The 25,557-nt window shown below is 42.8% G+C and overlaps 1 protein-coding gene across 3 annotated transcripts in view; it reads left to right on the top strand.

Annotated features, from left to right (window-relative positions):
* Nucleotides 1-5,256: 5,256 nt before the first annotated feature.
* The window catches only part of ENGASE (endo-beta-N-acetylglucosaminidase), a 29,711-nt gene continuing 9,410 nt past the window's right edge, over nt 5,257-25,557 (top strand). For 2 of the 3 annotated variants that reach the window (XM_063456251.1, XM_063456252.1), the window contains exons 1-8: nt 5,257-5,323; nt 13,596-13,663; nt 13,781-13,982; nt 14,202-14,350; nt 15,109-15,266; nt 15,381-15,529; nt 17,664-17,823; nt 18,606-18,709. In XM_063456251.1, coding sequence (XP_063312321.1) covers nt 5,313-5,323; nt 13,596-13,663; nt 13,781-13,982; nt 14,202-14,350; nt 15,109-15,266; nt 15,381-15,529; nt 17,664-17,823; nt 18,606-18,709 — 1,001 coding nt within the window. In that variant the 5' untranslated portion in view covers nt 5,257-5,312. Of the gene's footprint in view, nt 5,324-11,008; nt 11,128-13,595; nt 13,664-13,780; nt 13,983-14,201; nt 14,351-15,108; nt 15,267-15,380; nt 15,530-17,663; nt 17,824-18,605; nt 18,710-25,557 lie in introns of all 3 variants that reach the window. The other variant, XM_063456253.1, reaches the window with a different exon arrangement.

The following is a 25,557-nucleotide window of genomic DNA, read 5'->3' on the forward strand; positions in this document are numbered from 1 at the left end:
ACCACATGTTGCATTGCTTTTTGGCATCTGGATTTATATTGGTCCGTGGAAGAAAAAAACAGCTGCTTTTAATTACTTAGATAAAAAAAGGGACATAAGCGGCACTAGGAAATTAAATTTAGGGACAGTCAATGCTGACAGTAAACCCATGAATTTCTGAAGCTTTATTTTTTTTCCACAATAAAATATTTCCTCTCCCACTGTTAACAAAAGCAACATCGGAAAACTCCAAATGTCATGTTTACAGAGGCCTGATACGGCTAATTGTGAATCTGTTTATCATGCTGGCTTGTGGAAGTTTAGGAATCATTAAAGCCACCCACATCTGGGTGCAGTGGCCCTGGGGTTTTAACCCCGACATGTAAAACTTTTTTTTTTTTTTTTTAGAAACTGCAATGTTTCCTTTGAAAGGTTAACACACAAACCCTGTTTTCAATCAATTTCTGCTTCTAGAGGAGAGCTTGACTATTGGTGCAACATGCCGCACATGCGCACAAGCCTCTTAATGTTTCTCTATGGGGAAGCAATGGATTGGCTGACATAATTAACATTGATGACCTCAGCCAAGGAGTTTGGGCTGCTACAGACATATCAGTGTAAGGATGGGGAAAATGTCAGTAAAACAGCATTTTTCATGCACTCGGAGAGCGGGGTTGGTGGCGGACACATAAACTGATACAGTACACGATAGTGTTAGTTAGGTGTACATGTTTGTAATACTGTTCCTTTAATGTGTTAATTCAGAGGGTGGGACGCCGTGAGGGTGGGTTAGCCATTTAATTCTTTGCCTTGGCCATCAGAATGTCTACACCCCACTATACGAAAAGAATATTGATAGAATTAAATGTCAGATACATTGTAGTTTATTCAATGAAGTCTGAAAGCCGAGGTCCAGATTGTGAAACGTACCCATGTCCCACCCAGGGGCATCAGACATTTGGACATCTGGACATCGATCACAAGATTTATCAGTGTTCAAATTTTTAACAACAGCTTCTGATTAAATAGTTTTTACCCTCTTTTATTTGCTTAAGGGACAATAATTATTTGGAACTGCGTCACTTCACAGTTAAAACACACTCTCTAATAACCCACAGGTGGAAACCACGACGGGACACTGACAAAAGGCAGTTTGGGGTTTACATAACCCCAGGAAGGCAATGATTGGTCAGAATTGACATGTGATCCCAAAGCATGCATACGCGTCGATGATTTGATAACACGCAAGTTCAAATCAGGTGATAATCCTTTGTGGAAGTGAAGCAGTCGGCGTCCTTCATAACACCATTCTGGCCAGGGACTGCAATGTGAACAGACCAGGTAGCGCCATTAGTCAGGTAAGTTTATTTTAGGTAGCCCTGCCGATTGGGCGCGGTCATGTGATCGTACCTGTCGGGTGTGGTTACAATTATTAATTGTACCTTATCAAAAGTGAATCTTATCAGACATAAAATAACATACTTTCTTGTATATAATTTCAAACTACTTGACATATAACATATACATATTATACGTTTTAACAAAAATATATACATATGACTTATTAGACAATATATTCTTCTTTAACAGTTTTTTCCCAAGAGTCCCATCTGTGAGCCAATTGTGCAGACGATTGTCTCATTACCAATATGTCACCCTTATTTTCAGCGATGAGAAATATAATGCATTTTTTCATCGAAATATTTGGAGATATCCAATGCCTTGGAGTAAACGAGGTAGTCGCAATTAATATATGAGATACTACAATTTTCTCACTCTTATACAATATCGCTGGAGTTAACTTAACTAGTCCCAACAGGGGGGAAATAGTCATAACATTAGGGTCAATAATTTGTAGTAAAGATAAAATATATTTCCATAGAATAGCTGGTACTCAAGAAAACAAAATAATTGTGCTTGTTTAATTGTGCTTAAAGGGACACTATAGTCACCTGAACAACTTTAGCTTAATGAAGCAGTTTTGGTGTATAGAACATGCCCCTGCAGCCTCACTGCTCAATCCTCTGCCATTTAGGAGTCAAATCCCTTTGTTTATGAACCCTAGTCACACCTCCCTGCATGTGACTTGCACAGCCTTCCATAAACACTTCCTGTAAAGAGAGCCCTATTTAGGCTTTCTTTATTGCAAGTTCTGTTTAATTAAGATTTTCTTATCCCCTGCTATGTTAATAGCTTGCTAGACCCTGCAAGAGCCTCCTGTATGTGATTAAAGTTCAATTTAGAGAATGAGATACAATTATTTATGGTAAATTACATCTGTTTGAAAGTGAAACCAGTTTTTTTTTCATGCAGGCTCTTTCAATCATAGCCAGGGGAGGTGTGGCTAGGGCTGCATAAACAGAAGCAAAGTGATTTAACTCCTAAATGACAGTGAATTGAGCAGTGAAATTGCAGGGGAACGATCTATACACTAAAACTGCTTTATTTAGCTAAAGTAATTTAGGTGACTATAGTGTTCCTTTAACTCTTAGCCGTTGTTTAATCCACCTGTGAGTGGCTGAATATCTGCATCATGTGCTTTTCTTTATAAAAACATAAAATAAAGAAGGTGGAAAAAAACATTTATTTTTTTTCAAAATATCTTCCTTGAAAGATATTTCTTACGTCACTTTTCCTCCAACATCTCTCAGACATGCATGGGAAAGCATTTAAAATCTTTGTCGGTACGAAGTACCACCTGTACAAAATCTTAAAATGGTTTTTGAAATGGTCTGCAGACTTAGTCATCACTTAAAATGCATTTGTAAAATTATACCATTCTGACATATTGAAGGATAACTGTATTTCTTTGTGTGGTTAATTCTAATTCAAAGTAATACATTAGAAAAATCTGTCATAAGTTCCATTTAGAAAACTTACTACTAGGGAGAAAGGGTTGACTCCATAGAGGGGCACATTATAACCCAATAATTAAAACATAATGTTTATATTATAAACAAAGGTACAAAGGTATCGATCAAAAGATAAAGTTACCAGCATGTTGTCTCGTGCTCCCAAAGGATGTGCATGTCATTCCACAATTTCTAAAACTCTAGATCAGGGGTGTCCACAAGGTAGATCCCCAGGTGTTGTAGAACTACAACTCCCATGATGCTTTGCACGCCTTACGAATGCTTTAGAATGACAAAGCATCATAGAAGCGGTAATTCTACGACGTCTGGGGATCAGCCTCTTAGGGGGACCCCTGCTCTGGATGCTTCTGAAGTTCCGATCTGTAAAAACCGACACGGTAACATAATGTAAACAAAATAACTTTACTATCTGTTTAATAACCAGTGCATTGAGTACTTTATTACACAGTAAGTAAATGTAAGTATTCCCTGCACATAATTTGAATGGCAACATTTTACATTAAATATTTTCTTCTTTTTTTTTTTTTTTAGTTGACATTCCACAGCAGAGCCCCCAGCAAAGATGTTTCCACTAATTCTGCGGGCCTCAGCAGCTGGGCGTGATTAAGAGCCCCTTGGGCCTTTTGCTGACAGTTACGATGGGCCGAATTATGGAATCTTATCGATAGAAAACACTATAACAGTCATATCACCCAAGGTCCTGTATCTGGTGCAGGAAAACTCACAGGATATAACTATAAGACTATACAGGCCCCCTATGCTAATCTCTCACTTTCGTCTTTCAACCAAACCCCCTAACAGCAGGGAATCACGACATTAGTGTGAGGGGTAAAAAGGGTGGGCCACTGTCGTGAATCACATAACCGGGACCACCAAGCGGGCAGACATGCCAAGATAGGGGGCGGGTCTGCCTAAAGAATTGGATGGTCAGCCTAGCGTTATTGCATGTCAGACTGCACGCCCATCATGAAGGCTGGCCTACTAAGGGCGTTCTATACAGACAGCGCTCTGCCTCTAACGATTCGCTCACTCTATGCTTTTTGGGGACTGTCCCCTAGCACTCACTTGTCCACTCCTCTCCTAACCTACGTACTAGCAGGCAGAAGCTCCTGTTATACTGTCGGGGACAGAGAAAAGGTGGGTGTAGTAAGTGTAGCAGAAAGGGGAAATGCTACACTGTTAGCGAGACCAAAGCAACAAGAGCATTAACACAGTGCGCAAATTCAGCTTAACCATAACTCATTTACAGTCAGCCAGTCCACGCACGGTTTGTTCCACTAAATCCCTCGTAAGTTTCCATACTTAATCCCTTCTACACAAAGCAAGAACATGTGAAGAATAATAGATCCATTAGCCCCTTTGGTAATCAGGCCTTGCCCCGCACTTTACATACAAATGCTGTGCTGTATCTTCCTCATTGTCAGACTCCTTGCCCCACACTTTGTGGAGTAAGTCTACCCAAAACCCAGAAACCAGGGAACAAAGTCAGGATGGTGGTGGACAAGATGAAATCAGGATTATTAGGAATCCTGGCTTGTAAATACCTTCAGAAAGGGCAAAAAACCCTATGATATAAATAATCTAAAGTTCAACAGGAAATGTTAGAGTGCTCTGATTGCATCCCCCCAGAGGGGCCCTCTTCCAATTCCAACTAATTATTCGCTGGGTTAAACTGAGATCAGGATAATTACTGCTCTACAAAACAAACACAATAATGTTACGTACTCGCTTTCACAATCATTTGGGTTTTTTGCCCCCTTTCCTTCCTGACAATTTTACTATTGACTTCATCCACAAAATAATACAAATTAATAATATCACTCAGGGGGAAAAAAGGTGAATTTGCAATTTGTAGGATTTATTAAAAGGAAGACTGTGAACCTATTACCAAACACCCACCACTCTCACGTGGCAAAAAAAAGGGTAAAAAAAAAAGTGCCCTATTGCGACTCTTTCATCACACATTGAGAATCACACATTTCTAAACACAAAAATAAAAATAAAATGATGCAATGAGCAGTTAGAAATATTTTACCCCAAAAAATGGAAAAAAAAATGGTACAAATAGTAACAGTGTCTTTATATAAATATACCAAAATGTGTCTATCTGTCCTCCTGACTTGGCCCCATGTGACCTGGATAATGCTAAATCTTTAATATAAATGAATATCAATTTAAGAAAAGAGAGGGTTTCATGTAAAAGGTTAACACAAGTTATTGGTGATGTGGAATATTATTCCCAGTTCAGCAGGAAGGGGTAGTTAGTGCTGTGTGCAGCAGCTCCAAGTCCTGGCTGGCTGAAGGTGATGGGAGTGGCAGTGAAAGCAATGCCAGGGACCCCCAGCCTCACAGTTAGAGGAAGAAGGGGCGGGGTTTACAGGGGAAGCGACACGTGACCCAGCAGGAGGAAGTGCAGAGCATGTGGTGGGAAGTGCTCTGGGCTGTGATCACTGACAGATCATGAACTGCAGGTAGACATCAATACACAGGAAGGGATACAATGTAGCAAGGGGAGATTACATGGGATACAATAAAACTAGGGGGAGATTATATGGGATACAATGTAACAGGGGGAGATTATATGGCATACACTGTAACTGGGGGGAGGTTATATGGCATACACTGTAACTGGGGGGAGGTTATATGGCATACACTGTAACTGGGGGGAGGTTATATGGCATACACTGTAACTGGGGGGAGATTATATGGGATACAATGTAACAGGGGGAGGTTATATGGGGTACAATGTAACAGGGGGAGGTTATATGGCATACACTGTAACTGGGGGGAGGTTATATGGGGTACAATGTAACTGGGGGGAGGTTATATGGGGTACAATGTAACAGGGGAGGTTATATGGCATACACTGTAACTGGGGGGAGGTTATATGGGATACAATGTAACAGGGGAGGTTATATGGCATACACTGTAACTGGGGGGAGGTTATATGGGGTACAATGTAACAGGGGAGGTTATATGGGATACAATGTAACAGGGGGAGGTTATATGGCGTACACTGTAACTGGGGGGAGGTTATATGGGGTACAATGTAACAGGGGAGGTTATATGGGATACAATGTAACAGGGGGAGATTATATGGCATACACTGTAACTGGGGGGAGGTTATATGGGGTACAATGTAATAGGGGAGGTTATATGGGATACAATGTAACAGGGGGAGGTTATATGGGATACACTGTAACTGGGGGGAGGTTATATGGGGTACAATGTAACAGGGGAGGTTATATGGGATACAATGTAACAAGGGGAGATTATATGGGATACACTGTAACTGGGGGGAGGTTATATGGGGTACAATGTAACAGGGGAGGTTATATGGGATACAATGTAACAGGGGGAGATTATATGGGATACACTGTAACTGGGGGGAGGTTATATGGGGTACACTGTAACAGGGGAGATTATATGGGGTACAATGTAACAGGGGAGATTATATGGGATACAATGTAACAGGGGGGGAGGTTATATGGGGTACACTGTAACTGGGGGGAGGTTATATGGGGTACAATGTAACTGGGGGGAGGTTATATGGGGTACAATGTAACTGGGGGGAGGTTATATGGGGTACAATGTAACTGGGGGGAGGTTATATGGGGTACAGTGTAACAGGGGAGATTATATGGGGTACAATGTAACAGGGGAGATTATATGGGGTACAATGTAACAGGGGAGATTATATGGGGTACAATGTAACAGGGGAGATTATATGGGATACAATGTAACAGGGGGGGAGGTTATATGGGGTACACTGTAACTGGGGGGAGGTTATATGGGGTACAATGTAACTGGGGGGAGGTTATATGGGGTACAATGTAACTGGGGGGAGGTTATATGGGGTACAATGTAACTGGGGGGAGGTTATATGGGGTACAATGTAACTGGGGGGAGGTTATATGGGGTACAATGTAACTGGGGGGAGGTTATATGGGGTACAATGTAACTGGGGGGAGGTTATATGGGGTACAATGTAACTGGGGGGAGGTTATATGGGGTACAATGTAACTGGGGGGAGGTTATATGGGGTACAATGTAACGGGGAGATTATATGGGATACAATGTAACAGGGGGGGAGGTTATATGGGGTACAATGTAACTGGGGGGAGGTTATATGGGGTACAATGTAACTGGGGGGAGGTTATATGGGGTACAATGTAACTGGGGGGAGGTTATATGGGGTACAATGTAACTGGGGGGAGGTTATATGGGGTACAATGTAACTGGGGGGAGGTTATATGGGGTACAATGTAACTGGGGGGAGGTTATATGGGATACAATGTAACAGGGGGGAAGGTTATATGGGATACAATGTAACAGGGGGAAGGTTATATGGGATACAATGTAACAGGGGGGGAAGGTTATATGGGATACAATGTAACAGGGGGGAAGGTTATATGGGATACAATGTAACAGGGGGGAAGGTTATATGGGATACAATGTAACAGGAGGGCGATTATATGGGATACAATGTAACTGGGGATGTTATATGGGATACAATGTAACTGGGGATGTTATATGGGATACAATGTAACCAGGGGGGGATTATATGGGATACAATGTAACCAGGGGGAGGTTATATACAACTGTAACCAGGGGGAGGTTATATGGGATACACTGTAACCGGGGGAGATTATATGGCATACAATGTAACAGGGGGGAGATTATATGGAATACAATGTAACTTGGGGGAGGTTATATGGGATACAATGTAACTGGGGGGGAGGTTATATGGGATACAATGTAACTGGGGGGAGGTTATATGGGATACAATGTAACTGGGGGAGGTTATATGGGATACAATGTAACTGGGGGAGGTTATATGGGATACAATGTAACTGGGGGAGGTTATATGGGATACAATGTAACAGGGGGAGGTTATATGGGATACAATGTAAAGGGGAGATTATATGGGGTACACTGTAACAGGGGGAGATTATATGGGGTACACTGTAACAGGGGGAGATTATATGGGGTACACTGTAACAGGGGGAGATTATATGGGGTACACTGTAACAGGGGGAGATTATATGGGGTACAATGTAACTGGGGGGGAGATTATATGGGGTACAATTTAACTGGGGGGAGTATCCCATATAATCTCCCCGTTACATTGTATCCCATATAATCCCCCCCCCCATTACAGTGTATCCCATATAATCTCCCCCTGTTACAGTGTATCCCATATAATTTCCCCCAGTTACATTGGATGAGATTATATGGGATACAATGTAACTGGGGGCAGAGATTATATGGGATACAATGTAACGGGGAGATTATATGGGATACACTGTAACTGGGGGAGAATATATGGGATACACTGTAACTGGGGGAGATTATATGGGATACAATTTAACAGGGGGCAGATTATATGGGATACACTGTAACTGTGGGTGGATTGTATGGGATACACTGTAACTGGGTGCAGATTCCACAGGATACACTGTAACTGGGGGCAGATTCCACGGGATACACTATAACTGGGTGCAGATTCCACAGGATACACTGTAACTGGGGGCAGATTCCACGGGATACACTGTAACTGGGGGTAGATTCCACGGGATACACTGTAACTGGGGGTAGATTCCACGGGATACACTGTAACTGGGGGTAGATTCCACGGGATACACTGTAACTGGGGGTAGATTCCACGGGATACACTGTAACTGGGGGTAGATTCCACGGGATACACTGTAACTGGGGGTAGATTCCACGGGATACACTGTAACTGGGGGTAGATTCCACGGGATACACTGTAACTGGGGGTAGATTCCACGGGATACACTGTAACTGGGGGTAGATTCCACGGGATACACTGTAACTGGGGGTAGATTCCACGGGATACACTGTAACTGGGGGTAGATTCCACGGGATACACTGTAACTGGGGGTAGATTCCACGGGATACACTGTAACTGGGGGTAGATTCCACGGGATACACTGTAACTGGGGGTAGATTCCACGTAATACACTGTAACTGGGGGTAGATTCCGCGGGATACACTGTAACTGGGGGTAGATTCCACGGGATACACTGTAACTGGGGGTAGATTCCACGGGATACACTGTAACTGGGGGTAGATTCCACGGGATACACTGTAACTGGGGGTAGATTCCACGGGATACACTGTAACTGGGGGTAGATTCCACGGGATACACTGTAACTGGGGGCAGATTCCACGGGATACACTGTAACTGGGGCAGATTCCACGGGATACACTGTAACTGGGGCAGATTCCACGGGATACACTGTAACTGGGGCAGATTCCATGGGATACACTGTAACTGGGGGCAGAATATATGGGATACACTGTAACTAGGGGGGGAGATTATATGGGATACACTGTAAATGGGGGGGGGGGAGATTATATGGGATACACTGTAACTGGGGGGAGATTATATGGGACACACTGTGACTGGGGAGCAGATTATATGGGATACACTATGGCTGGGGGGCAGATTATATGGGATACACTGTAACTAGGGGGGCAGATTATATGGGATACACTGTAACAGGGGCAGATTATATGGGATACACTGTAACTGGGGGGAGATTATATGGGATACACTGTAACTGGGGGGAGATTATATGGGATACACTGTAACTGGGGGGGGGGATTATATGGGATACACTGTAACTGGGGGGCAAATTATATGGGATACACTGTAACTGGGGGGCAGATTATATGGGATACACTGTAACTGGGGGAAGATTATATGGGATACACTGTAACTGGGGAAGATTATATGGGATACACTGTAACTGGGGGGCAGATTATATGGGATACACTGTAACTGGGGGGCAGATTATATGGGATACACTGACTGGGGGGGAGATTATATGGGATACACTGTAACTGGGGGGGAGATTATATGGGATACACTGTAACTGGGGGGGAGATTATATGGGATACACTGTAACTGGGGGGCAGATTATATGGGATACACTGTAACTGGGGGGCAGATTATATGGGATACACTGACTGGGAGGGAGATTATATGGGATACACTGTAACTGGGGGGCAGATTATATGGGATATACTGTAACTGCGGGGCAGATTATATGGGATACACTGTAACTGGGGGAAGATTATATGGGATACACTGTAACTGGGGAAGATTATATGGGATACACTGTAACTGGGGGGCAGATTATATGGGATACACTGTAACTGGGGGGCAGATTATATGGGATACACTGTAACTGGGGAAGATTATATGGGATACACTGTAACTGGGGGGCAGATTATATGGGATACACTGTAACTGGGGGGCAGATTATATGGGATACACTGTAACTGGGGGCAGATTATATGGGATACACTGTAACTGGGGGGCAGATTATATGGGATACACTGTAACTGGGGGAAGATTATATGGGATACACTGTAACCGTGGGAGATTATATGGGATACAATGTAACAGGGGGGCAGATTATATGGGATACACTGTAACTGGGGGGCAGATTATTTCAAATATATTGTGATCTGGTGACAGAGTTCATAGTCTGTAACAGACCCGTAACAGGGAGGGGGTGAAGGTGAGACAACGCTTAATGGATTCTTAATGGGAACTGCCTACAGGGAAAGCTTTTAGGATTGTGAGTGGGTAAATGTTACATTTAGGGGTTTATTCACTCAGCAGAGCCTTGTGAGTGACTAACGACCCGACTTGTGTCTGCTTAAATGGCTGTGTTGGAATTAATCTACAATTCAGCCCAAAACGTTCCAATCTCTGAGTAGTGAATAAACCCTTTGTGGATCTTTTTTCTTTTTATAACTGCAGTTTTATTTGTGATTTTTGGGGTAATTACTACGTTTCCGATGTCACCCCTTTTTAAAGTACTAATGGTTTCAACCAGGCCGGGATTCTGTTAATTGAGTATCGGCAAACTGTGAAATTGTGCATTTTCGTTCATTCTCACCTCTAAAATCTTCCCTTGAATCCCCCCTCTCACCCGTCTTCCCCCCACCCGATAGTCACATCATTCTCCTTCCCCTTTCTCTTTTGTACGTTACTTCCATTACATTTTCCACCCCTCTCTCCTTACTTTCGCTCCCTCCCACGCTCTTTCCTCCCCATTTCCTCTCTCCCACGCTCTGTCTGTTGGATTAAAAAAATCCTCTTACTGAAGGCATACCAGCGCAGAGAGAGAATGATAAAAACCCTTCGCGAGGAAGGAAAACCGAGCGAGCGAAACGCAGCTTCCATCGGATCGCTGACAAACTAACTCAGGTGTGAGCGTGCTACCTGTATTTACAGGTAAGATCTTCCCAGTTCAGCTTCTACAGCAGATATTGTTAAAATGACAGCTCGATCTTTACAGAACCATCAAAACTGTGCTTCCCCATTTCTGTCAGTCGGTAATTCACATCAAGTTGTGCCTGTGGGATTTATTCACTAACCAGTGAATCGCAGGGGAACTGCATATTTTAGTACAAAGTAGTTTTACTGGAAAACAATAAGAACTGGAGAGAGTTTTTTCAAAGTTTTTTTTTTTTCTGTTTAAAATATGGAATTAATTCTGATTCTTCACAAGCGTGTTTTGTGTATCCATGTATCGCATGTTTCTCTGTGTATCTGTGATTGTGTAAATGTGAAAGCAGGGGAAATGTACACTTTAAATCAGCTTATGCAAGATCCATTAATCTAAAATATTTATTTAGTTTTCTAAATCGGCCTGCTTTTAAGGACAATTGTATGTTTTACGTCTGTGGTTGTCAATTCATGTGTTGAATGTACCGTGAAGAAACCGCTGGAGAGAAGGGAAGTGACGTATTGGCCAAATTTCTTATGAATTCCAACTTTATTGGGCAAAATAAAAGTAAAAAAAAATCGACTGTCCAGCGAACAAAATTGCTGGCGAAAATGGAAAGAATTGAAGAGTACTAAGATATTTGTAACACTTTTCACGTCATTAAATGCGCCTAATTATACTCACTGCTTATAAGTAGCCCCTGTTTGTAGTGTTACACGTGTTAAATGCTGGCAAAATAACGTAAGTGTTCACGAAAATGGGAATTGTCAGGGTTTTTAAGTGAATTTAAAATTCTTAGTCAAATTAGCCAAACTGGACTTCTTCGGACTTTGTCAACAGCACCTGTCCAGCTGAACGATGTCTTTGTTCTGGAGACGAAGAATCTTCAGTAGCTGCTAATGTGGCTTCTGTTTCTGAGGTTTATAATATATGGACTAAAGGACATGGTGTCTTCCCATCTAGCATGACAGCGACACGTGTCTGAGTCCCCTATCCGTTTCATTTGCTATAATGTTCAGACCTCCTAAAAAAAATCCTTAGTGATGTGGAGTTTGTATGGCTGTACGTTGCTATATATCCATTAGATGTGCTAATCCCGTGCTTGGTAAACTGACTATAAACTATAATTCCTTTATACATCAGACATATTTACTCGGACTCTTCGGCTTTGAACTAAACAATAAAAAGTTAAAGAATAAAAAGGTGCGCATGCGCTAAATTCAGAATTCTAAGGGAAATTCCAATGTAAGACCAAAGAAGCCGAACTGAAAGCTGATCTAGAGGATTTTTGTCAGTTTGGCTATTGTGGCCTTAAATGTGTAATTTCCCTTCGAATTCTCACTTTTGTGCATAATCCTTGAAGTTGTTTGGATGCAGCGGTGAAAATGGCAAATACCGGACATAGGGCTAATCACTAAAAGTGCAAATTGTCAGAAATTCTACATTTAGGCCAAACTAGACCAATTGGAATAAATGATTTGTCTATTGTATTTGAAAACCTTGAATTGTCACTTTGTGTTTTACAGAACGTTGCACTAGATCTTACTGTGCACTGTTTGTAGTTTTTCAGTACATTTTGCTCATTGGTGTACAAAAACGATAAAAACTCCGCATGTCGTGGTATTAAGCATTCCTGTTTAAATGTGTTTTTGTGTTTAATGTATAGTTATTGGAACATGGGTGTACATTGATAGCATGTGGGACAGTATCATAATATGTGAGGTTTTAGGTTTTTATATTTGTGTGTTTTTTTGTAGTAGTTATTCTTGTGTATTTGAATTAAGTTAAAAAAAAATCTCAAGTCCAATAAGAACACTACAGGCCTCATTAACCCCTTAAGGACCAAACTTCTGGAATAAAAGGGAATCATGACGTGTCAGACACGTCATGTGTCCTTAAGGGGTTAATGGTTGTGGTGAGAGGAGTTCATTTGGAATGTTCCACCATAAGTAGTCAAACTGTTTACTATGGTTTAGCAACTTACCTGGGTCTCCTAGGTGCCCACGTTACGTGTCTTTAAAGAATAAAAGTCAGTGCTCGTAGGCATGGCTGTGGGATCCAGGTAAGTTGTCAAACCACAGTACTTACTGTGGGACAGAAACAATGACTCCTGGCAACAAATCACTATAACTGTCCTAAATAAGGGGAAGGCCTGGTACCACATGCACCTGAACTGTCCAAAATAAGGTAAAATGCCCAGATAATTAAATAATTGTAAAATCCATCAGGACTCCAAAATGGCAGTCAGATTTCTGTTAACATCCTGCATAGTATCTGTTTTAGCCTTGAATATCTATCTTTGCCAAAAACCAGTCCAAAATTTTACCAGAGATATCTACCGATTTGGACAAAATAAACCAACATAGAGGCGGTCTGTTCTCAGTCTGGATGTAGGAAGATGGGGTTTGTTTGCAGTCTGTTCTGTGTCTCTGTTGTTCAGCTCAGGTTGTATTTTTCCGTTCTGTTACCACAGGTTTACTTTACTAGCAAATATGAAGGTTTACAAGGAGATGATACGATATGAATCTGCCCCACTGTCAGGTAATTATCATTCATTACTTAAAGTGGCTGTCAGACCCCAAGGACGTGTTAAAACAGACCACAATTACAATCATCGTCATGTCTTCTCTAGTATTAACACCCGTATCTCCATTCTAGCGAGACACCATGACCGAGAAACCACCGAACCCATCAGTTTCTTTCTTTCCAACCTGGAAGAGGCGATCTCCTGGAAACCCACCAGACAGGACATGTTCAACGTTGCTGTGACTCCTCTCGCTAAGAGACACCCACCACTTGAAAGCCCGAGACCCAGGACTCTGATCTGTCATGATATGAAGGGAGGATACCAAGAAGACAGGTAATGTGTAGAGTCTTCAGGAGATATGACAAAGCAATGCTTGGATGATGTGTTTGTAGATAATCTTATTAAGCTTCGTTATTAAGGATCATAATTTACCTGCTGCATTGCCACAGGCTTGTGTCTCCTGGGTTTATAAATACTGTCTGTACTGTTGATATAAAGATGTCCATGGGGAAATGGATGTCCGCTCCTAGCTCGTTACTTGCTCTGTTATAGGTTTGTCCAGGGTTCCGACACAAGTGACCCCTACGTATTCTACCACTGGCAACATATCGATATATTCGTGTACTTCAGTCACCAAATGTTCACGCTGCCTCCTGTGTGTTGGACCAATGCTGCTCACAAAAATGGCGTGTGCGTCCTAGGTAAGATTCATGTAAAAAGCAAGCAGTAACCTTGTAGCACCAGAGAACTCTGTGCCAATGCGTTAATGGTCTGGCAACTAATAAAATGCAAGGAGATGGCCTTCCTGCTTTCTAACGGATTATAATACAGTCCAAGAAAACTGCAGCAAAGCCAAGCAGGCGATTGACTCCGCCAGAAAATCACTGGATGTGTTTAACTAGAACTGAAAATCCACAAGACCAAGATTTAAACAGCAGGTTTTTATTCATTTATTCAGGATATAATGGGTTAATGTGATATCAGGAGTGGCAGCTGTCCTGTCTGTTTGATTATGTAGGTTCTAGGATTTACCTTTCATGTCAGGTTTATAATCCATGTTTTAGTGGGAATTAAAGAGAAATGAAATATAGCACAATTCCTTTCCTTTAAGTACTATTATGTGGCAGTTTCGTGACTATGATATCCATAGTACCAGCACGCTTACGGTTTACCTGCCATTCATTTATATGGATCTGCACTCTTACACTTGTGATAACCTGGACCCAACTTTCTACCACGTGACACTGTTGCCACCCTAACCACCACCCACCTGGCACTTTTGCAGTCCTCTCTTACCCAGTTTACTTCTATGTAACCATTTTAATCTTGCTTTGATTATTTTATTTCCCCTCGATCCCTGTGCCGGGTACAGCTTAGTTATTATTATTATTATGGCCATTTATATAGCGCCAACAGATTCCGTAGTGCTTTTAGTTCACAGTTTTACCTTTAATTCTAGGTACGTTCATCACAGAGTGGGAGAACGGAGCAAAGGCCTGTGAGTTGTTTTTGGCTGGTGAGGAATCTGCATATCGAGCAGTCGCTGATCAGATGGTACGTCTGGCAGAGTATTTTCAGTTCGATGGGTGGTTGGTCAATATCGAGAATCTGCTGAGTGTGAGTATCGGGCTCTATGTCTGCATCCTTCATTTAAAACACTGTCTACCTGCTGCTTGTTTTATGTTTGTTTGTTCTGAGGCCCTTTTACTCACATATCCGCTTCTCACCCAGCCCTTGGCAGTGTCCCGTGCTCCCCTCTTTCTGCGCTATCTGACAGACCAGCTGCACCAGCGCGTACCGGGCGGCCTGATCCTGTGGTATGACAGCGTGATCCACAGCGGGGAGTTAAAATGGCAGAATGAGCTTAATGACAATAACAGGTGAGTTAATAACAATGGAGGAGAAGTCAGAACGTTGCTAAAATTATTACATTACCAGGAAAGTCATGGTATATATATATAGTAATTTAATGTGCTATTATATTCTTTTTTTTTTTTTTTTTTAATTCTTTTTTTTTGTTGTGCATGGTATAACAATAGGCTTGGTCAGCCACAATAGCAGTCGCAAGCAGTAATATAACAAACATTTGAAACATAACGTGGCATATGAGTATACTGCACATTTTTAGTTTTGTAAGAGAAAATATAAACAGTGGGTGAGCGTTGCTTGAGATTTACAAAGCGTTTGACCATGCCACAATGGAGAGTTAGAAGATGTAAACACAGCTTTTGTACATTAGTGACATGGAGATATCTGTGCATTTTTAAAAGTTAAGTTGAAGTTTGTATGCTAAGTTACGCTTTTATAGGCTTTAGTCTTGTGTGTCAGGTTAAAATAAAAGGAATAAAACAAGCTTGGGTCATGTAACTAGTATTTGCTGAACATATGATAGTGTTTTGAAAACGTGGGAAACACTTAAGCGAATCAGCCCCTTCACCATGATGCAGCACATCAGTCAAGCTAAGTTTACCGGTACAGTGTACTTCGGAGCACGATATATCATGCTGGGTATTCTCAGGTGTGTAGCAAGGCTGGTAGAGACTGTTTGTGCAAGTGCGCTCTAATTGTGGGGGGGGGGGAGCAAAGCGCCGTTCAGAGAACTGGGGGAGCGGCCGTCTCAAGCTTTACTAGGCCTCAGGCCTCAATCAGGTTACTTTGATGCCGGTCGGTATCCTGAAGGGTATCCCCGTGTTCACCGTCTGCTGGTGAGTATTTTAAGCACTGCTTTGGGGTTGTATCTGCTTGCAGCTCGCAGTTAGCTCCGATATTCCGGCTTAGATGCAGGAGCTCAGACGAGGCATGTCTGATCCGATCGGCGGTCAGGCCCCGCCCCCTGCATTATATTCTTTATACGCATCTCCATCAATACAGTGCTAAGTGCCAACAACAATGTGCAAATTGTTTCGATTTCTAGTGCAACTACAAATGGGCAGAACCTATAAAATTCTTCTGACATTAGAAAAACACAATATCCACAAAATAACACTAAGTTAATAGAATAGAATCCTTTCAAGAGCCAGTACCTAAAAATAAAAAAAAATACAAAATAGTGCAATCAAAACCCACACGGTCTGAATGGCTGAAGACTGTAATGCTCCAGAAGGATCAGACCCTTGCGGACAATGGATCCCATCTATGTTCGGCATGTAACCGCAGATCCGCAGCGCATTATTCATCAATCTGGGTCGTCTGACATCATGCCTCTTAGGGCTTTCTCACTCGTATCCGTCTTTGCCTTCAATTTATACTGTGTGTTTTTTCTCTGCTATAAATGTTTATTATTGTAGCCAAATGGCTACAGCATTAACTCCTTAGAAACGGTAACTCTTGTTGGAAGTTAATTTTTTACAAAATGGCAATGTGTTTTTACTTTTTCCCCACCTCCTGTCCAGTATATTAGAATGATGATTGATGGATGAAGTGTTGGTAAAGCCATTTCTTGACTCCTGATTGTTACTGGCCTCCAGACAAACGTTCTTCATAAACAAATTGTGGAGTGCGCTGCGAGCAGCGAGGCGGCTAAATTAGTGTAATTAAAGGATTGAATCATTCTCTTATTAAAGCAAACCTTGTGTACTTTATTTAGTGGAAAATTTGTAGCAAGCCTAGCTGTGCGCGAAGATGTATTTTGCTGTCATGGTAACAAAAAATAATCTTAATTTCATGGTTAAAGCAGTTCTGTCACGTGAGATTTATGCAACTCGATAGCTAGCTAAAAGGTAGATTGTGCCATTTCCTTTCTAAACATGTCATTCCTCTTCATATTGTAAGTTACACTGGCTGTCCTGGCACAACTAGAGCATATCATGCAAATTAATAAAAACCCCACAAGGCTATAGGGACAAGCTCATCTGCATATATAGTTTGTTAATATTGAGCTGAGAATTAAAGTTGATAAAAGCAAAATGTCCATCCATTTCTGTATTCAACCATTGATCTTTCTTCCTGTCCAGCGGCTGATATGGAACCTGTTTTGCCGGTATATGAATAACCTGTGTTTTCTATCTTTCGCAGGCAGTTTTTTGACGCCTGTGATGGAATTTTTACAAACTACAACTGGCGAGAGGGAAACTTGCAGGCTATGGCGGACGAGCCGCGTCGGACGGACGTGTATATCGGCGTAGATGTGTTTGCTCGGAGCGAGGTGGTGGGAGGGAAATTTGACACTTTCAAGGTAACTTCTAATTAAACATTCTTTTCTGCCTCTCTGACACTTTTCCTATTTTACGCACTCATTATTCTAGTCCTCGTTGCACTTCATCTGCATAAATTAAATGATGGCCTTTTTATATATTCATGGTTTACCTCACGTCAAGATTTGCTATCATTGTGCCCTTGGCCTCGCCTGTTTTCTTCAAGAATAATCTAGAGTTAAAGAGGTTTATATAGGCCTCTATTTGCATGCCGTATATAGGCAATTGATGGTATAGTTATATGATCCGGCAAACTCTTCACTCACCAGAAAGAGCCTCCACCAATCAGGAGCTTCTCATTCTGGTCCATGATGTCTGACCCAGCAGAGGATTATGGGATAAGTAGTATATACCCCAGGAGCAGTTCCACTCGTCGTAAAGGGTAAGGGGAACTGCTCTAAAAAGTGATTGCAGCCATGCCCCGGTTCTCTATTTATATACAGTCTAGTTCATCTGTGTGAACCAGACTGTGGTCATATAAATAACTTGGACTAAACTAATATAGACAACCTGGAAATAAGACTTATGGTGTCCTGCTTGACAGCTCTGAGGGGTGGGCTTAGAACTGATTTTTTATTTTTTTTTTATTTTACAAATGTCAATTCTAAGCCACTCTCAGAACTGATTGTGAGTATAGGGTACTCTGTCCACCACTAACATGACAATAATGCAAAGTTGTGATGGTTCTCAGACTGACCCTCTAAGCCATAGTGGAACGTGGCTACATGCGTTTACTTGTTATTTATAATGTATTTTCATTTAGTCGTTGCAGATGATCCGAACATATGGCCTGTCAGCTGCTCTGTTTGCTCCTGGCTGGGTTATGGAGTGCCTGGAAAAAGACGAATTCCTACAGAACCAGCACAAGTGAGTGAGTGCAGTGGGTTTGTCCAACTTTTGGACTTTTATTTTTCTAGTTTAGGTCCGTTCTGTATAATGGTACATTGCGTTATAATATTATTATAAAAAATTTGCTATATTAGTTCTTACTCCAACATATATTTGTTAGAATGGAAAAACAGAATGACTATTGGGATAAAACAGAGACAGTCTGCGGTAAAGTCATGGGTTATTTACATCTATATTGTAACGTACAACCTAACACGCAGCGTAAAAACACACCAGATAAAATAGAGACAGAAAGAATGTCCATAACCCGGTCCTGAATGGCCGGATAATAGAATAAACTTCAAGGAACGTCAGAAAAAAAACAAGGTCAAGGGGAGCCAGAAATACACAAGGACGAGTAACAATGCCGAGTCAGGGGAACCAGAAATCAGAATAGTCGAGAGCAAGCCGGGTCAAAACCAATAAATACCAAAAGGATAAAAAGAACGCGCTACAGGGACACTAGTGACACTAAGAGCCACAACAGGGCACTGTTCCTTGGGCAGACTGTTTTGTTTTTTTTATGGTTGGGGGCATGGTTAGATAATAGTATGCTGAGCTCTATTGTTTAGAGCTCCTCTGATGTCATGACTGCGGATCTCAGAGTCGGCGGATCGCCTGACCGCTAAGGTAAGTACAAGGGGGCTAACATATATATTGTAAACACTGTTGAAGTTCAAAGGGACCTGAGTTGGGGACCTAAATTAACATTCTTAAAAAAATCTCGATCTGGTACTTGATTATAAAGCCTAATGTCGGTGCCCATCTATCTCACTAGACACATGGAATGTTTTTGTTTCTAGTAATCTGCACTGTAGCCACATTCATTGGAATGTTTAATGTTCCACCAGTCTGCACTATAGCCACATTCATTGGAATGTTTAATGTTCCACCAGTCTGCACTGTAGCCACACTCATTGGAATGTTTAATGTTCCACCAGTCTGCACTGTAGCCACACTCATTGGAATGTTTAATGTTCCACCAGTCTGCACTGTAGCCACACTCATTGGAATGTTTAATGTTCCACCAGTCTGCACTATAGCCACATTCATTGGAATGTTTAATGTTCCACCAGTCTGCACTGTAGCCACACTCATTGGAATGTTTAATGTTCCACCAGTCTGCACCGTAGCCACATTTATTGGAATGTTTAATGTTCCACCAGTCTGCACCGTAGCCACACTCATTGGAATGTTTAATGTTACATCAGTCTGCACTGTAGCCACATTCATTGGAATGTTTAATGTTCCACCAGTCTGCACTGTAGCCACATTTATTGGAATGTTTAATGTTCCCCCAGTCTGCACTATGGCCACATTTATTAGAATGTTTAATGTTCCCCCAGTCTGCACTGTAGCCACATTCATTGGAATGTTTAATGCTCCACCAGTCTGCACTGTAGCCACATTCATTGGAATGTTTAATGCTCCACCAGTCTGCACTGTAGTCACATTCATTGGAATGTTTAATGCTCCACCAGTCTGCGTTTACATACATCTGTTAATTTCTCAGATCTCCTGTCTCTCCAGTATTTTGTTCAGTAAATAAAATGCACACTCTGTTGGATTTTGGTAAAATGACTTATTTGGCCAGTAAACTATTTAGTTGCTTGAACTGTATGTCTTAGTGAGGATGTATTTCAGTGTGTTCCTGTGCTATTCAGAATTCTTCTTTCTGCCATACTCCGCATTGTGGTGTATTACCAAACTCTATAAATGATGTACACATAAAGAAATAAACTCTGGTCCGTCTACTTAACCCCTTAAGGACAGAGCTTCAGAAGCTTGTCTTTCACTTAATGACAACGGCATTTTTTGCATTTTTTGCTATTTGCGTTCAACTGCAATTTGCATTTTACTAATTTATTGCACCGACACATATTATATACCGTTTTTTAAAGGACAGAAAGGGCTTTAATTTGATGTAACACATATATATATAAATGCTTATTTATTATAAAAAAATACAGAAATATGCAAAAAAATGAATTTTTGTGTGTTTTTTTTTACAGTTTTTGCAATAATAATGTGTACATAATTAGTGCAGGTTAAGGAAAGTAATTAAAAATAAATTCATTTAGTTGTTCTGAATTACAGAATATATAATGTGTCTGGGATTTTCAGTTTTTTTTGGTAGTTACAGGTCACAAAGCACAAGGAGTAAAATAAACTTTTTATGTGGAGCGATTTTAGAATTTGGTATGTTTGTCTTGTAAGCCTAATAGCCATAAAAGAAAACAAAATTGCCACACAAAAGTATATATTTATATAAAGTAGACACCACAGGCTATTTACCTAAGGTTGTTTTGACACTTTCTACGTAGCCATTTTACCGCCAACCTATGCTAAATATTGGAGTAAAATTGTGTTTTTTGGGGGTTTTCGCACACAAACTTATAACAAAGAACTTCTCATGTGTATTTTGTAAAGTTGGTGTGTGCTATTCCTGTACAAAGTTTTATTATGTGTTCAGTTACTTCTGCTGAGTACAACGGTACCCCCATTGTATGTCTTTGGCACTATTTCGTGAAGCTACAGTGCAGGGCCGGCGCCACATGTAAGGCGACCTAGGCAGCCGCCTAGGGCGCAACTTACCAGGGGGCGCCGGATCCCTGTCCCCGCTGCGCCTCCTCATGCTGCGCCACCTGAGCGCTTTAGCAAGCCCCAGGCGGCGCAGCACTGCTGCATGGAGGGCGGCCGGGTTTGTGACCGGCAGGAGGGAAGCGCAGATCGCTCCCTCCTGCCGGTCTCTCCATGTAGCGTGGCCGGGCGGCGCGGAACGGGGACAGGAACCTTTTGTTTCCTGTACCCGGCCGCCGACGGAATGACAGGAAGTGCTCACTCAGTGAGCATTTCCTGTCATTCCGCCGGCGGCCGGGTACAGGAAACAGAGGTTCCTGTCCCGCGTTCCGCGCCGCCCGGCCACGCTACATGGGCAGGAGGGGAGGGTAAGGACCACTAAGGGAGGGGGGGGTTAAGGACCACTAAGGGAGGGGGGGGGGGGTTTAAAGGACCACTAAGGGAGAGGGGGGTTAAGGACCACTAAGGGAGGGGGAGGGGGGGTTAAGGACCACTAAGGGAGAGGGGGGGGGGGGGGGTTTAAAGGACCACTAAGGGAGAGGGGGGGTATAAGGACCACTAAGGGAGGAGGGGTGGTTTAAGGACCACTAAGGGAGGGGGGGGGGTATAAGGACCACTAAGGGAGGGGGGTTAAGGACCACTAAGGGAGAGGGGGGGGGGGTTAAGGACCACTAAGGGAGAGGGGGGGGGGTTAAGGACCACTAAGGGAGAGGGGGGGGGGTTTAAAGGACCACTAAGGGAGAGGGGGGTATAAGGACCACTAAGGGAGGAGGGGTGGTTTAGGACCACTAAGGGAGGGGGGTATAAGGACCACTAAGGGAGGGGGGGGTATAAGGACCACTAAGGGAGGGGGGGGGGTATAAGGACCACTAAGGGAGGGGGGGGGTTAAGGACCACTAAGGGAGGGGGGGGGGTTAAGGACCACTAAGGGAGGGGGGGGGGTATAAGGACCACTAAGGGAGGGGGGTATAAGGACCACTAGGGGAGGGAGGGGGGGATAAGGACCACTAGGGGAGGGATGGGGGGATAAGGACCACTAGGGGAGGGATGGGGGGATAAGGACCACTAGGGGAGGGATGGGGGGATAAGGACCACTAGGGGAGGGATGGGGGGATAAGGACCACTAGGGGAGGGATGGGGGGATAAGGACCACTAGGGGAGGGATGGGGGGATAAGGACCACTATGGGAGGGATGGGGGGGGATAAGGACCACTATGGGAGGGATGGGGGGGGATAAGGACCACTATGGGAGGGATGGGGGGGATAAAGACCACTATGGGAGGGATGGGGGGGATAAGGACCACTATGGGAGGGATGGGGGGGATAAGGACCACTATGGGAGGGATGGGGGGGGATAAGGACCACTATGGGAGGGATGGGGGGGGATAAGGACCACTATGGGAGGGATGGGGGGGGATAAGGACCACTATGGGAGGGATGGGGGGGGATAAGGACCACTATGGGAGGTTGGGGGGGATAAGGACCACTATGGGAGGTTGGGGGGGATAAGGACCACTATGGGAGGTTGGGGGGGATAAGGACCACTATGGGAGGTTGGGGGGGATAAGGACCACTATGGGAGGTTGGGGGGGATAAGGACCACTATGGGAGGGGGATAAGGACCACTAGGGGAGGGAGGGGGGACAAGGACCACTAGGGGAGGGGGGGATAAGGACCACTAGGGGAGGGGGGATAAGGACCACTAAGGGGGGGAAGGACCACCAAAGGGGGGTAAGGAGGGAGGACTACTAAGGAGAGGGGAGGAGGGTGATTACCACTAAGGGGGTGGGGGGAGTAGGGGAAGGACCACTAAGGGGTTTGTGAGAGGGAGGACCACTAAGGGGGGAGGGGGGAGTGAGAAGACCACCAAGGGGGACTGCAGAGGGACAGGGGGCTAAGGGAGAGCACTAAGTGACAGAAGGGGAGAACACGGAGGGACAGAAGGGAAGGGGAAATCAATAATTGAGGGGAGAGCACTATGAATTTTTTTAAAAAAAAGAAAGAGCTGTTCCCATCTCAGTCCCTATCCTACCCCACAAACCCTCTCTTTTACACTACACACATACACAATGCATCCCCCCCCACACACACAGAAACATACAATGCATTCCTACTCACACACAGACACACCCGAAACACACAATTCATCCCTTACGTTCTCTTACATAATTAATGCACCCCTTACAGACACACACTGCATTCAATTACATACACAGAAACAAACCTTGCACCCCTTACACACACACACACACACACACAGAAACATACAATGCATTCCTTACACGCAAACACACTACATCCCCTATAAACACACTACATCCCTTACACAAATTGCACACATAAAACATCCCCAACTCATGGATGGGCCATGTAGGTGGATTTATGGGTGGGCATTGTAGGCGTATGCCCCCTGGGGGCCCAGACCTTGAGCTGTGTAAGGGGCCCTAAAAAATGGAGCTGCTTCCTGTTCGTTAATTGTTGTGAGCACTGTTAAAAACAGTCTCCAGAGAGCCTCTTCTACACCAGACCTGTGGAGCCAGACTGAGCCCATCATCAGCCTCTTGTCCTCATCTGGTGGTAAGTAGGCAATCCAATATATTATTAGTGGCACTAATCTCTAATTTACCTCACATTAAATGGATACTATAGTCACCAGAAGCACTACAGCATAATGTAGTGGTTCTGGTGTCTATAGCCTGTGCCTGTAGGCTTTTTAATGTAAACACACTGTCTTTTCAGATAAGACACTTTGTGAAGACTGGCGTTGGCCCATATGGCAGAGCATATGGGCGGGGCATTGTGATGTCACATGGTGGGCTGGACATATGGGGGGGGGGGGGGGGCGGCAAATTTTTTTTTGCCTAGGGCGGCAAAAATCCTTGCACCGGCCCTGCTACAGTGCCATATAGGAGACCTGTCCTTTTCAGTATTCACAGTAGAATTTTGAGAGACGGATTTAATGAGCCTATGCTTCCATTTGGGGTATTATAACAGTTTGACTGTTCAAAACACCCCACAAAGGCCTACCATTTGTAAAAGAAGACACTCCAGGGTATCTCATAAGGTGCATATTGTGCCTTAATATGCCCCCATTTTTTTACCATTACATGCCAAAGTATGTGGTAAAAAATAATTTTGTGCATATTTTACATACGGATTGCATTTTTGCTGGGCATTTTGTATATTTCATGTGTGCCACTAAGTTCAAACCCCCCAAATTATGCTCAGCTAAGTCTTCTGAGTAAAAGGACACCCCCATTGTATGTCTATGGCACTATTTTGTGAAGCTACAGTGCCATATAGGAGACCATGCCATATCAGTTTTGACCGAACTTTGAATTTTGACGCCGGGCCTATGTGCAATTTCCAAGCATCTTTGCAGGTTTTAAATTCAAACTACCCCACAAAGGCCTACCATTTCTTAAAGTAGACACCCCAGGGTATTTCAAAAGGCATATTTTGAACCTTAGCGTGGGATCATTTTTCCGCTAGCGTGTACCAGGTGTAGTGGTTATAAGCGTTTTTTTCTGCCTTTTTGACACACAAAGTGAGTTTGCACAGTATATTTTGCAAACCTTATGTGTACTACCACTGTATAATACTTCATATGTTGCTCAGCTATGTCTGCTGAGTACAAAAATACCCCCGTATGTACCTTTGCCAGGTATATGTGGACATCGGAGGGGCACATTTGGGACACAGCCATTGCATTTTTTTTCAAATTTTGAATTTTTACGCTGTGCCCATGTCCCATTTTAGAGTATTTTACCAGGCTATATAAACCAAATACCCCATAAAGCCATACCATTTCTTAAAGAAGACATCCCAGGGTATTTCAAAAGGCATATTTTGAACCTTAGCGTGGGATCATTTTTCCGCTAGCTTGTACCAGGTGTAGTGGTAATGAGCGTTATTAAATGTATTTTTTTACTTTTTAAAACTTTTTTTACTTTTTAAAACTATTTTTTAAACTTTTGTTTTGATTATTCATTTTTTTAAAGTTTCCTAAACTTTCGTAAAACTTTTTTTTACAGATTTAACATTTTTCTAAGCTTTTTTTTTACGTTAACCCCTAACTAGCAGTAAGCAGCACTAACAGTAAATTCCCCATTTTCCCATAACTCCCACCCACCCCAGCTAGCAAAATATTTAATTATACAATATTTAAATTAGTTAATTAAATAAATTTAACCCCTGAGGGTTAAAAAATAAATAAAAGTTAATCGTCAGGGGTTAAAAAAAAATTA

The sequence above is a fragment of the Pelobates fuscus genome, chromosome 5 (assembly GCF_036172605.1).
Source record: "Pelobates fuscus isolate aPelFus1 chromosome 5, aPelFus1.pri, whole genome shotgun sequence".
Taxonomy (NCBI): domain Eukaryota; kingdom Metazoa; phylum Chordata; class Amphibia; order Anura; family Pelobatidae; genus Pelobates; species Pelobates fuscus.